The 14,001-nt window shown below is 49.3% G+C and overlaps 1 protein-coding gene across 3 annotated transcripts in view; it reads left to right on the forward strand.

Annotated features, from left to right (window-relative positions):
* The window catches only part of LOC144733581 (uncharacterized), a 49,979-nt gene that overhangs the window by 6,345 nt on the left and 29,633 nt on the right, over positions 1-14,001 (forward strand). For 2 of the 3 annotated variants that reach the window (XM_078615599.1, XM_078615600.1), the window contains exons 2-3: positions 3,454-3,546; positions 5,624-5,787. In XM_078615599.1, coding sequence (XP_078471725.1) covers positions 3,454-3,546; positions 5,624-5,787 — 257 coding nt within the window. Of the gene's footprint in view, positions 1-3,453; positions 3,547-5,623; positions 5,788-13,138; positions 13,827-14,001 lie in introns of those variants that run through there. The other variant, XM_078615602.1, reaches the window with a different exon arrangement.

The raw sequence follows: 14,001 nt of genomic DNA on the forward strand, positions 1-14,001 counted from the left end.
TAGAGCGATCACGTGGATTTTGGATTAACCGGAGCAACATATTTGGTTGATTCAAGTACGTGACTTGTAATAAACATTTCCAAAAATCACAACAATGTTTAACCTTTAAAATTATTAATTGGGGCTTAAGGGAAAATCCATGAGTTATGATGTTAAAATGTCAGGTGCGCAGTTAATCCGCAAATCGGATATACTGCACGCAAATAATTGAAACACAAACCCCTGCAACAAACAGCGAATGCGCTCGCGCTTGGGTGTATTGCCACTTCGTGGACATTACACATTCCCATGGCAGGGACCAGTTACATCCACAGAATGATCATTATCACTCGGTTAAACCTGGCATAGTGGCGCACGCCTCCGATCAACCGCTTTGGGAGGACGACCACTACGGGGATGGAGCAATGATGTCGGGTCAAGTGCAGGAGTGAGATGGACTGTGGCATCGGAGGGTTGGAGACACAAGTGCGGGGAGAGGCTTTCATCCAGCAGCTGTTCGAGAATCGCTTCTGACGATGAAGACATGACAGCATGAATAGTTTATTTTAATTATAATTTGTACACGATGGGCGAACTGCTGGACCCGTGGTGCCGCGCAGTTCATAAACATTAACAAAAAAAATTGAACAAAAAAATGTTAAAAGTGCATTCAAGAAGCGTGAAGATAATGCATGCTTGGGTATTACTTTGGGAGACGGAAAGAGATCACGGAATTTGAACTGATAAGAAATTCATGAGCTTTAGAAGGGCATGTTGCCAATTACGACCGATTGGTTGAAGGATATTGACGCAGTGGCAGCCAAGGAACAGAACGCGTGGTAGAGGACGTCCGTTGCGGAGATGGAGTTCTGAAATTAGCTCGTGTTCAGGTGTCAAGCAGATTGTCACGTCGGTGGGATTGCAGGAGATGGCTGTACCTCGGGGAGCGCTTCATCCACCAGTGGATTGACCACGGCGGATGATAATGATGATGACGACGGCGACATCACTGCCACAAACAGTACTTTGCTTAATTTTGTAATAATCTTCTCTGGACTAATGGATGGGGGTTTTTGTTGGTGTGCCATTCAAGTTGGCTCGGCCATGGCGGACCGTAATGGCATAAGCTAATTTTGCAGACGCAGTCAGCACACACAACGGCAAAGCCCCCCCTCCCCTCCGCGCCTGTGCAAGGGAGCAGCAGCGGGGCTGATGATACGTTCTGCCCTCGTGCTGCAATGGAACATTATACCATCAGTAGAAATCTGCGGCATCCCTTAATTCGCTGTCATATTTCACCCACGGACTCGTGCAACGTGACGAATTTGTGATGCTCTTCACTGGAAGTTTTAGAGTAATTGAGAGCATTATTAATGCACTCGATCATAATCACCGTGGTTTATTTTTTGTCACGGACGATGTGCTTGTACAATAATGAGATTCATAAGTAACAGCAGCAGTTTTCAACGTGTTCTTCTGTCGTTTTAGAAAGTTAGTCCAACGTCACATATCCAACTATCACATCATCTCCCTGACCAATTAACTGTCTATAGATGTTCACATATCCACGTTTCCCTCAAGTTCAAGTTCATTTATTAGGTATAGCCCTGTGAGCCATTCGGCTCTTGAATCAGGTGCAACCGCAACAAGAAAAAAACAAAAACATGAACAAAAAACATCTTAAAGTGAATATTTGACTAAGTGCAAACAGAAAATCCAAGAAAAGACAGCAAAATATTGCAGAAAAAAACACCGTACACCAACGCTGTGTGCAAAAATCCCAGTGGGATGCAAGTCAAACAACAACAACAACCATAAGACAACTTAGATTAAGGCCATCAGTCTAACTCTGTACTACAACAAACAAACATGGCTAAACCAATACACTTTTCGAAATCACCAAAATAAAGCCATGAAAGCAATGAAAAAGCAATCATAGGAACTGGGACGGAATTTTCACAATAAATGGCATAAACATGTACTACCAGCGAGTCGGTTATGCGACCGACGCTACTGTTAGTTGAAATATAGTGAATTCATTAATTATAGCTTACGGGAATAATTTAATTAAATCCATACCCAGAAAGCCTCATGAAGGGTCAAGACTCTACAGAGACGCTCCTGTGTTAAGATGTTTGGCCATCTACATTTACAGCGAGTGTCCTTTTTTTGCCATGGTAAGCAGACGGATTACCCAGAGACAGGCCATCGCACAAAATGTCCACGCGGCTGGGCCGGCAGCCGCATCGTTGCACTGCGATCTCCTGGCCACCTCGCAGCCCAGTGGTAGTCTCGCACCATGCGGTGATCTCTGGGCGATCCACCAACCCAACTGCACAGCGCTGTGTCACGTGCGTGCACCACCACAATTCGATGTCATATTTCAGCATACTCGATATTGTTGTGTTTAGTTCGTTGTCCTTCCCCCGCACCTCCGATTATCGTGGTTGGCTACGTACGGTGCAAAATAAATTCAACATAGCTTTGTAATTGTTTTTTATACGTTTTATTGCGTAGTCTTTGTGCGTTGCTGTATGAACAAAAATGCTTCAGTTCCTCAACTGCATTTTACCAGCCGCAGGTATTCTAATTATTTAAATCTACCTATCTTATAACGTATGTTCTGCCAGTAGCATATAAATTAGTACAATTATGACGTCCAGTAATCACCATGCTGTCAATTACTCAGAAATTAATTACGCAAAACATTAATGTAAATGCATAATATCTACATTATCTAACCACAAACATGAATTCTCGAGTTGGTAATTTTATTTTAGAAAATTTCAACGTGCAAAGACAATCAACGGCGGTGTGGCGGCAATTTTCCGAAACGGGACTATGCGATTGTCTGTACAGTGCGGTGCAGTGTATCGCAGTCTGTCATCTCGATGCGAACCGAGTGGCTGCTGTGAATTTCACTTGCGCGAGGGATCAGAAGCTTAGGCGGTGATCATGCCTGTGTGGGCTTCGCCTCGTCGCAACGGATTAGCGTCACCATCGGCGTTGCTGGCAGTGGCCGTACTCTTTCTAAAGCCACGGCACGTCAGATACTTTCATTGTTTTAAACATATTGGTCGAATAAAGGGGACGCGTTCCTGACATTCGGCTGCTCTGCTATCTACCGTCTACGATCCCTTAACCCGTCGTGACCAGACCCTATTGCCAAGGTGGAGTGCTCTTCTGGCTCGAACGTCTATTAACCAACGTCGCTTTTGGGTTGCTGGGTTTTTTTCTTTTTTAACAGGCAGGACTGCTGATGAGAAAGTTATAAAACCAGCGCAGAGTTAGCCCGCTTAAAAAATTGGAGCGGGGACAGCGTTGGTGAGGAAGGCCCCGTTGGCCGGCAGACAAAAACCAAACGTGGTGGTTCTATGCGAAGTCGGAGTGCTTTGCGTGGTTATTATTCCTGCATTGTTATTTATTCATCGATCAATGGTGTGCGTGCGTGTGTGTGTCTGTGCTCCTTCTCAGAAACCATCTCCGTCTTAGAGGGAGCCAACGGGAAGATGGAAGACAAGCTGAGACAAGCCAAGGAGCGCCGCGAGGAGCAGGAGAAGTTGCTGGGTGAGAGGGGACGTCGGTGGGATTGTGTCCGTTCCATGGGACGGGGAATGAATGTACGCGAGACGTACGTATGTACGTTGAACTTCTTTCGCACCGCACGTAGCGAACCGTGCTATTCGGAGGTGTGCGGGAAGGACAACAAACTAAACACTAAAAGCAGTTGTAAATAAATTAATTTTCAATCTAGATTATTTAAAAGTGCATAGCTCCAGTGGCTTCCTAATATCGGAAGGAAGGGCGTTCCAGGCGGCCGCAGAAGTGCATCTGAAAGCACGTGATGCGGTGACCGTCTGCGATAATCATAAAATACACTTGTTGTCGGGAAAATAAATTAAATGTTATCAGTGCAAATTAGTATGACTATGTTAATGATGAAAAATAATTCTAGTGCAAATACTGCTAAGAGGATTACTGCAGTTGCTATTACTGATACTGCATCTGCAGCTAATTAAGCTGCTGCTGATGATGATAATACCCTTACTGATCATATCGCTGCTGCCCTTTCTGTTGCTAGGAACAACGCTACTGCCAATACTCCTGCTCATTATAATGGCACTGATGCTAATAATACAACACTGTTATTAATTCTAGAGTTGAAGCTTTCGTGACTGCAAGGATTCATACTCTTAGGTTATTTTCGGTAAAGTCACGTAGGCAAAAAATAAATAAATAATACATTTTACACTAAAAATCTTAGCAATAATAATAGAAAAAAAAATCCTACGTGACTTTACCGAAAAAACCTATGAGTAATGTTACTACAGTGCTCTGTTGCTACTGATACAGTACTGGTTATGCTACTGATGATAATGATGATGGTGATATTGGTATTGTTGATATTGGCTGTCATACCAAAAACATACAGTGTAACTGGTATGGGCCAAACATCCCAATGCTAATTTTTGTTTTTAAATAATAAATTGAGTTGAAGCATCGCCACATTTGCCTGCTGTGGTGAATACAAGGGAAGGATCCTGAAAAAGTCTTGAGACTGAGTGGGGCTCTCCTGGGCAGACAAGTGAAATAATAATAATGATGCTGCAGATTCCATTTATGTTCTTTCATCATATGACACTACTGCTAACACCTACTAATGATCCGGCTACTGCTAACAGTGCTGCCTTTTCACCATTATTGCTGCCGCTGATTATGATATTGACATCTGCTAGCATGCTGCTGTTGCTGCAATGGGATGATCACGATGCCAACGATGACAGTCGTACTGACGCGACTGCCCTATCACTGCAATCGCTGCTGCGGCTACCCGGGGACGATGATACACTCAATCGGCGAATCATAAGCGGCAGTGGGCACAATCCTAACCACTGGATCTCCTCCGCATGCAGAGAACACGATGAAACGGCGACAGAGTTAATTTTCACTGTCTACTTTCCCGGTAGCTGGTAAACTGGAAGTATGTGGCACACAACTCGTCGTGGCCACAACCATAGCACGAGGTGTGCTGTGCTGATCATGGCTTTTTTTTGCTGATTGCTTTACGGGCGATCGGCAACTTGCATCTCCTCTTGTCTCAAACATATGAAAGAGCCCCCCCCAGTGGCAGCTGTCGCTGTGTGGCACAAGGATGACTCGGAACCTGGCCTGCTAGCGGGCATTGGTCTGCCAGTTGGGGGGGGGGGGGGATGACCTCTATGTCACTGACCCCACGCGGACCCGACTGGAATCGATCCCTGGCGAAGGCCGCCACTCACGTGGCCTGGCAGAGGTTCGCAGTTCGATACCCAGCGGCCGCCCTGATTAATACTGCAGTGTGCGTATAAACCACGAAGATACTCGCGCCCTCTAGAGTGGACGTTAACGATCCCGTGACGCCATTCGCATAAGTTAGGCCAAATGTGGGCCACCGGCATCGCGGTCCGAATTTGATTACATTTCAAAACATTGCGCGCAAAATGATTCAATCGGAGTCCATGTAAGTATCGTCACCCCGCCACTACCACAACATGGCAGGTGCCTCCTGGAAAGGACTCGCGGGACTCGGCGGATAAACAAACGCAACGACGACGACAACATTCACACCGCTCTCCCCCCGTGCCGTTGCGCTCGCACTGTGCAGCCGCCCGGGAGCGAGCGTGGCAGGAGCGGGAGGAGCGCGCTCGCCTGCACCAGGAGCAGCAGAGGGAGGAGCGTAGGCGGCGCGTCGAGCAGCAGAGGGAGCGCGACGAGAAGCGGCGCGCGGCGGCCGACGAGAAACGGCGGCACCTGACCACGGTGGAGCAGGTACGGCACGAGCCGCGACACACGCACTCAGAGACCTGTCCTTCGTAGTGAACCACCACACACGCACTCAGAGACCTGTCCTTCGTAGTGAACCACCACACACGCACTCAGAGACCTGTCCTTCGTAGTGAACCACCACACACGCACTCAGAGACCTGTCCTTCGTAGTGAACCACCACACACGCACTCAGAGACCTGTCCTCCGTAGTGAACTGCCACAACAACCGCCATTTGCCACTAAGTGGCAGTGATGTCACCACGGCGCTTGTGCCAGGCTTTGTGCATGTTGAGGCCACGTGAAGTGTCGAACGCCCGCTGGCAGGAGGTCACGGGGCAGACCCAGATTACACAGGTCGACTGAGACGACTGGTTGATGCACCACCTGTGCCCCCTACTGTACCAACTTGCTGTGCTTTAGCCACCCGGCACTCCGTTCGTTGTTGTGAGCGTCGCTCCTCCGCCCTCCGTTGTTGTTGGAAGACGACTGCCTCCAACTACCCAGTAACATCCTTCACGAGCCTCCTCCACAGAGGCCGATCTTGACACCACTGGTACCAGTCATCGGCAAGTCCACTCAGCTCCACGTCCTCCTGTACCACATGACTCTCTGCTCTAGCCCGTGCCGCGCCCGTTTAGCCCCCTCGATCCGGCCGAATAAAAGCTGTTTAGGCATGCGGTGGCTGGGCATGCGGGCTACATGACCCAGCCAATGCAGCCTTGCCTGCCAGAGGAGCTCACCGATGGGATCTTGCTCAGATCTTTCAAGGATTTGTGAGCTCCTCACACAATCCAGCCTCGTTAAACCCAGGATGGATCGTCGGCAGGCCAGCCTAAATGTTTCTAATCGGCGAAGATGCTCCATTAGGGGGGTCCACGTTTCGCAAGCGTAGAGAAGGGAGGGAATGACTGTGGCCGAGAAGACCTGAAGCTTTGTGCGGAGCGATAGACCAGGTAGCTTCCACACAGCGTTACGCAACCGATGAAAAGATATTGCCACTCGACTGATTCGGAGTGAGACTTCTGCTGTCAAATTGGAGCCGGTCATAAGCACACTGCCCAGCTATGGGAACTATCCACTCTCTCCACAACTGCCCCATCACCAATTGGGAGTTGTAGGGGTGGAGTGTCTGATGGTACAAAATACCCAGGCAGGTGCCTATTTTTTGTGGGGCTGATGGTAAGGCCCCCACTTCTTAGTGGCAGCGCCTCCAACTCCTCCTCTGAGTGAGCAGCAATTACCAGATCATCGGCATATGTAACATGGTTGACCAATAGAGAGCTATCCTTTGACCGCACCCGGGCTTGGATCAGCCTCCCATTGTATCAAAGGCTTCACGAACTACGTGGTCAAAATAGATGTTAAATAATGTGGGAGCCAGAGGACATTCTTGTCGCACCCCAAGGTGAACAGGGAATGGCTCTGACTCCCGGCCATGTAGTTTTACCTGGGCCCACTCACCATCATGAAGGTCCTTAATGATCATGAGCAGAGAGTCAGGACTCCGAAAGCACGAAGAACAACCCAGAGCCCAGGCCCACTGATCGTATCATCGGCTTCTTCCTCCAATATTTTAGGCACCGCAGCCTCAGCAGGGTCATCCCCACTTTTCCCCATGATGTTTTCCAGGCAGAGGGATTTCCCATCCCCAGGACCTCACAGTAATGCTCAGCAAATCTGCAAACCTGTTCCTGGGGATCGGAGATTGTATCACCGTTCTTTTCCCTAATAATGGCAATATGTGTGGCGCTGCACGTTACTTTTTTATGGAATTAAAAAGCGATTTGTGATCGCAGGCCACTGAGGCAGATTCCTTCTCAGCAACCCGTGACCACCACCCATCCTTGCAGCGCCTCATGGCTCTCTGAACCTCCGAGCGAAGGTTTTGGTAAGTCTCCTCATTCTCTGATGTGGGATGCTGTAGACGTTGAGAGTGTGCCTGTCGCTTATTCTCAGCCAGCCTGAACACCTCTGTCAGCCAGGCTCTCTGGGGAGGTTAGGACGGTGTACCCAATGCAGCCATTGCAGCTACATGAGCCACAGTCCTAAACCTCGCCCATTTCCCCTCGACATCAGGAGGAGTGGGGGACGATGCCAACCCCAGCCGCAAGCGATGATTACATTCTCGCTTGCAATTTTCATCACCTAGCTGAGACCAGGCCACTATGGGTTTAAATGGGGTCCTTGGTGTACACCCACCACCGGAGTGGAAGAATGGCAGGCGCATCTTACAGATGACAAATCGATGGTCAGTGGGCAGATCAGCTCCACGGTAGGCCCTGGTGTCAAGGACATGGGCAAGCAGATGTTCTTGCTTGGACCCGGCATGCATCCATGATGTTGTGTGGATGCACCGATGCCGGAAGAGCGTGTTGGTAATTACAAGCCTATGGGCTGCACAAAAATCTAGCAGCCTCCTACCATTGTTATTGAGATGATCTGGCCCATGCCTTCCAATCACTCCAGACCAGGTGCCACTATCATTACCAACTCGGGCATTAAAGTCACCCAACAGGATGACTTTTTCTCGAGGGGCCACTTTAGCTAGCACCTGTGACAGGAGGTCATAGAAGGAATCTGACTCATCGGCTTTGCCTGCATCCCTCCACGGATGTTCGTCTTCGGTGGGGCATAAGTAACCACGACCACCACTCCTCGCCTCTGGTTGATGGGAAGTGGCAGCCTTTCCTCGGCAGTGAGCGTTGGAACATTCCACGTAGCCCCCTGCAGTGTTTTGTTGTTGTTTCTGGAGGAACCCCGAGGGTAAGGATTCAACCTCCTGGCTCCGCCAAACGGGGTTTGGCCAGGAGACGTCATGGACGCCTGTCCCCCCGGGGCCTCCTGCAAAGGCTTGATTAGATTTGTCTTCCATGGTATCGTAATCTATTTGAAGGTGGAGGGGTTACCAACCCCTCGCACCCATCCAGAGCCCCCATTTGGTTGCTGTGGTGGCTACAAACGCCATGAGGGGAATGGCCAATCTAAATTGGCCCTCCCCCCACGGCACTGCTCACCACAGCGTGGCCGTCCAGCACCAACAAGGAGGCGGGGTTGTTTTGCCAGACTGAACCGCCACACGCAGTCAGACACCCATCCTCCATAGTGAACCGCCACACACGCACTCAGAGACCTGTCCTCTGTAGTGGTGGGGACTGGCCCATGGCGTCCTGTACCACCGGGACACGTAGACAGACCCCTGCTCTCCAGAGACGTAAAAAAAACCTCTTGACTGCCTTAAAAGCCGAGATGGAAAAAACATTTAAAACGGTTGACATTCTGAGCAATGGCCCTTCTTGATCGCACATCCCTCTCCAGTGGTGGTACCAGCCCAGTGATTTGATTGAGCAGATTTCGACAAGAGATGGAGACATTTGACAAATGCAGACAAATCCCAACTAACCGAGATTGGTCAAACGGTCCCCATGACCATTACAACGTGGGGACACCCATCACCTCGCAGTGCATTAACAAAAGTACTGTACAAATGAGGGCATGCTATCTTAAACGCACGTGTAACGTACGTGTGCAATGCTGTATATCTATTATGAACGGTACAAAAACGCACAGCTGCGGGCCTGCAGTTGCCTTCTTATTACACCGCTGGCAGAAGGCCCTCTGGTGGGCCCCACTCGAGGGTGTTATGGCCTACTCTTCCACATCGCACTTTACCCCGCTGCACGTGAACCTGCCTATCGGCTGACTGGTCTACCCATTTATGATTCTAAGCGGACAGAGGTGGTGCGGGGGTGGAATCAAAACAAGACTTGCTCCCATTATTTCAGCAGTGTTATATAATGCTCCCAATGTTGTAATATGTCGGTGATGAGTTGCATTACTTGGACTGGTGAAATAATGCAGCCATGCCCTGTAATGAATAATGCATCCATACACGGGCTCTCACTGGACCACTGGCATGCTAATGGTACACACATGCAATCAATAATGTGGGCAGATTAAATGCCTAATGGTTTGTGGCTATGAGTCACCCCCACCTAGCTACTTCCACACAACGTTCCATAATAATAATAATGTTAGTTTAACACGTACGCTTTCACGTTACCAATATTATCCACAATAGTTTTTTTTGGGGGGTTTATGCGATCTCACCCGAAATAACCTCTCATGAATCATAATGCGATGCACAACATTACGGATTACAAATGTCTCCCTTATTAATATTCACATCGGGTGTAGTAGCTGTGGTATTACTTGCGTTCTGATTTTGATTGTTTTTTTTTGCCATTATCGGTAACTCTAGATCACTCTTGCAAATGAGACTTATCCTGCCTGACTAAGGGAAATAAATGTGAAGCTCAGGCGCGCGCTGCATGATGAACCCGACGACCTGACTTTTAATTCTCGGCCACGGGCAACGGAATATTTTCTTCCCCTTACGAATGCGGCTGAAGCAAATTGCCGAGCTGAATATTCTGACCACCACGGCGTGCCGTTATCGTGTTACTCCTTGCAACGTTACGGTGGCGGGGGAGGAGTCATGTCATTGTAAGATGTCATGCAACGATGATGTCATTGCATGGCATCATCTGGCGACGTTGCATTTCGTGCACCACGCCCCATCGTCTCGTCGTGGTGCGCTACCTTCACCGGTTAAATACGAGGCCAAATGTACATTGGAGACGTGTATCTACATATTCCGTACATTTTGCGTGATTTTTTTTCCTTCTCGAATATTCAATTGTACAGAACGTGCGTTGTTTTTGACTCGGAAGCGTATCGCGGGAAGGGATGCTGCCATGGAGTAACGGTCAGGCACACGGTTCAACGCAACCTCCCGGCGCGTCAGGTGAAACGATGGAGCGGGTTCTTAAACCCCCCCCCCCGCCCCCCACCGAATGTAAAATGTGGGTACCCTCACCGCTTCCGTGATGTCTGGCCATCGTGGAAGAGTAGGCCAAATACCCTCAAGGTACTGTCTTGAGCGTCCTCGAGTGGAGGGGCCTTCTACCAGCAGTGTCGTGAGCACAGACAGTTGCGGGGCAGCACCTCTACCGAGCGTAGCGGTCATCGCTCACAGTCGGAAGGTTGCGAGTGGAAATTTTGGTTGGCGGTTGACTCGCCTCGTCATCATCGTTGCGATCGATAATCTTAAGTGGCTCCTTCCTAGGAAGCCAACGGTGGCTTTGTGTGTTTTCTTGAAGCCCATTACTAATTGTACTGGCTTGCCAGATTATTCATCATGCGTCCACTGGCCCAAAACAGGTTTGTTTCATTATTAATAATGCATGCATCTTTGTTATTAATATCGTCTAATGATGTACAACCCTTTGTCAATCCAGAGCAGAAGGGCCTCCATAAGAGGGAGCGCCAGAGTGCCCCACTGGGGGGGGGTATTTTGGCCTACTCTTCCACGCTTAGCCGGACGTGCAGAGAAGAGGCGGGAAGACCCACGCTTTAACCCCAACACACGCGACCGGTCGCCCGTCGGCTGACTGTGGTTGTACTCCATGGAGGGAGGCGGTCGCGAGAGATTTTAAGAGACGTGCCACCGTTGTTTTCAAGTGCTGCTGCCCGTCACACTACAGCAGCATCCCCTTGTTTCTTTCTCTTGATGGAAGCTTTCAGTGTTTCACACGGTCCCCCGGATTCACAGATGTCGGTGTGTGGCTGCTGGAGAAGAGACGTCCGTTTTCGTGGTTGTGACTTCCTTCGCTGGAATTTAATTTCAAAGCAAAGCACTTTTGAGATGCCCTTTACACCCGAAATATAAATAAGTAAATGAATGTCGATTGGTTCATTTTAGGGAAAAACCCTCGCAAATAGAAAATTCCATAGAGCCTGGCCTTGCCAACAGACTCTCAGCCCTGGAAGCTGCTGCCTCGTTGTGCGAGGAGAGGAATGTTTTAAGGGGCATTAGTCCGTGTCATGTCAGCAACGTCGCAGTGCAAAGCGCAGCGCCTTGCCAAAGGAGGAAGAGGAGCCGTACTGATAAATAACAATAGTCTCTTCCACAAATTGTATGAGCATCGTGCAGAAGGACCCAAGCTTTCTATTGGCACCTCTCGCAGAGCAGTGCAATGCGTCGTGTTCAGGAACGGCCTGCGGAAGTGGATATCCCAGAGCTGCCTCTGAGATGGCTTCTTCAAGTGACCCTCTGCTCCGCGCGGTAGGGAAGACGGCACTTCGCACCTGAGAGTTAAATTCGTCGCACGGCAGTCAAACCAACACTTGAAATGATTCGAGCTGAAATGTAACCGAATTTACTGTTTTTGTTTTTGCACGTCATTGGTGACGCGGCTGAGACCCATCAAGTCACAGCGCCTGGATTGAGTCCCATAATGACAGCGGTGGCTGCTTTTGTAGAGCTGTGACCTCTGAGCAACCCACCTTGGAAGAGGATCCTTGGAGGCAGACATGCAGAGAGGGTTGGAGAAAGAGGGACATGGAGAGAACACGATGCAGAGAAACGAATACAAACGTGAGAAACGTAATGGCACAGATACATGGGACAGTCGGGGAGAGGACGGAGGCGGGGACATTGAGACGGACACAGAGAAAGACGTGGGGAGAGAGATAGAGGCTTAGAGAAAGGGATGTGCATGCACAGACATTGAGAGAAACACCAGGCTGAGACATGAAGAGAGACAGACAGCTGAAAGACTACAAGAGAGATTCAGAAATGTAAAGGCGGGTGGTGAGGGAGAGAGACAAACAGAGACACAGAGAGACAGAGCGAAAAATACACGGACGCAAATATAGACAGATATAGGAATCGGACTTTTGGCACGGATACCAAGAGAGGTACAGGTGGAGAGAGATGGAACTAGACAGACACGGATTCAGATGGAGAAAGACAGAAGGAGAGGCAGAAACAGATACAGAGAGAGATGGACACAGAGATAGACGCACACACACCGACACTGATATGATTAGACACATACATGAAAAGAGAAAGACATGACATAGACAAAAAAAAACACAGTTGGGAGAGAAAAACACAGACACCCAGATAGACAGAGACATAATGAGACACACGCAGAGATTCACACAGAGATTCACACAGAGATTCACACAGAGATTCACACAGAGATTCACACAGAGATTCACACAGACATTCACACAGAGATTCACACAGAGATTCACACAGGCGGACAGACACAGAGGAGAAGAAGAGGGACAGTGACGGACAACAGACAATTTATTGTCCTTCCCCCACACCTCCGACTTGCACGGTTGGCTACTTGTGGTGCAAAGTAAGTTCAACGTAGATACAGACAGAATGTTGAGGGTACCCATGATGTGGGGAGGGGGGGAGGATGCTCTCAATACGCACAATGTAGCAGGCCCTGTTGTGTGCCCCTCCGATCGATGGGGCAAGGCGGTAGCAACAGTAAATGTTCTGCAGTGCAGTGTGTCTGAGAAAACCACGCCCATCGTGGACCCCCACGCGCAAAGCAATCCTCCTCCCACTCCGGCCATCCCCATCCCTTCCTCGCCTTCCCACGCTTGCTCATTCCCTGCTGAAGCCGAGAGCGACACCGCCCCTGGTCGGAAGGGAATCGTTTTCCAGCGACGTCACGCTCGCTCGTGTGTGCGACGAGAAGCCCGCAGCGGGCGTATCGAGGAGCACGCCAAGGGGGTGTGTGCGTTGGTGCAAGCGCTCTCAGCGATCGGTAGCCGGGAGGCTTTGCGTCGCAGGCTTAATTGGATGTACGGTTAACTGCAGCGGTGGGTGAGGATTTGGCGATCCGGCGGACTGCTCCGGTGGCGATAGGCTTTGTCGATCCCCCCCCCCACCCCCCGTTGGTTTTACGCGATGGGAGATTAGTTCTCAAGTCTGGGCTTGATTTGTTATCGGAAGGAATTTGTATCAGTACATGCCGTCCGATCTCGCTGCCCGAACACGGGACCAGCGCAATGTCGTGAAACGTCGGCCAAAATATTTTGAATAAATGTCACGTATTCTCGCGGAGGGGACATTCGATTCGCGGCGGCTGTTTATGAAAAGGTTCGAGTGTTCTAATTCAAATCGATGATAATTTAGACAACGAGACATTGTATTTCAAGCTGCACAGCATTGCAGGTAAGGTCTGTGTTGGTCTAATTGCAGTACGTGCTTTTGTGTAGTATGTATAACCTACGTAGTTTTAATTAAGTACAGTATGCGTTTTTCGTCTTCTTTGGTTTTGTAAGCTGTGTGAATAATAATGATCATAATAATGCCATGTATTTGTTCACGGTGGTCTCGCTGAGTCTCT

This window comes from Lampetra planeri, chromosome 47 (genome assembly GCF_965212315.1).
Source record: "Lampetra planeri chromosome 47, kcLamPlan1.2.h2, whole genome shotgun sequence".
NCBI classification, from domain to species: Eukaryota; Metazoa; Chordata; class Hyperoartia; order Petromyzontiformes; family Petromyzontidae; genus Lampetra; species Lampetra planeri.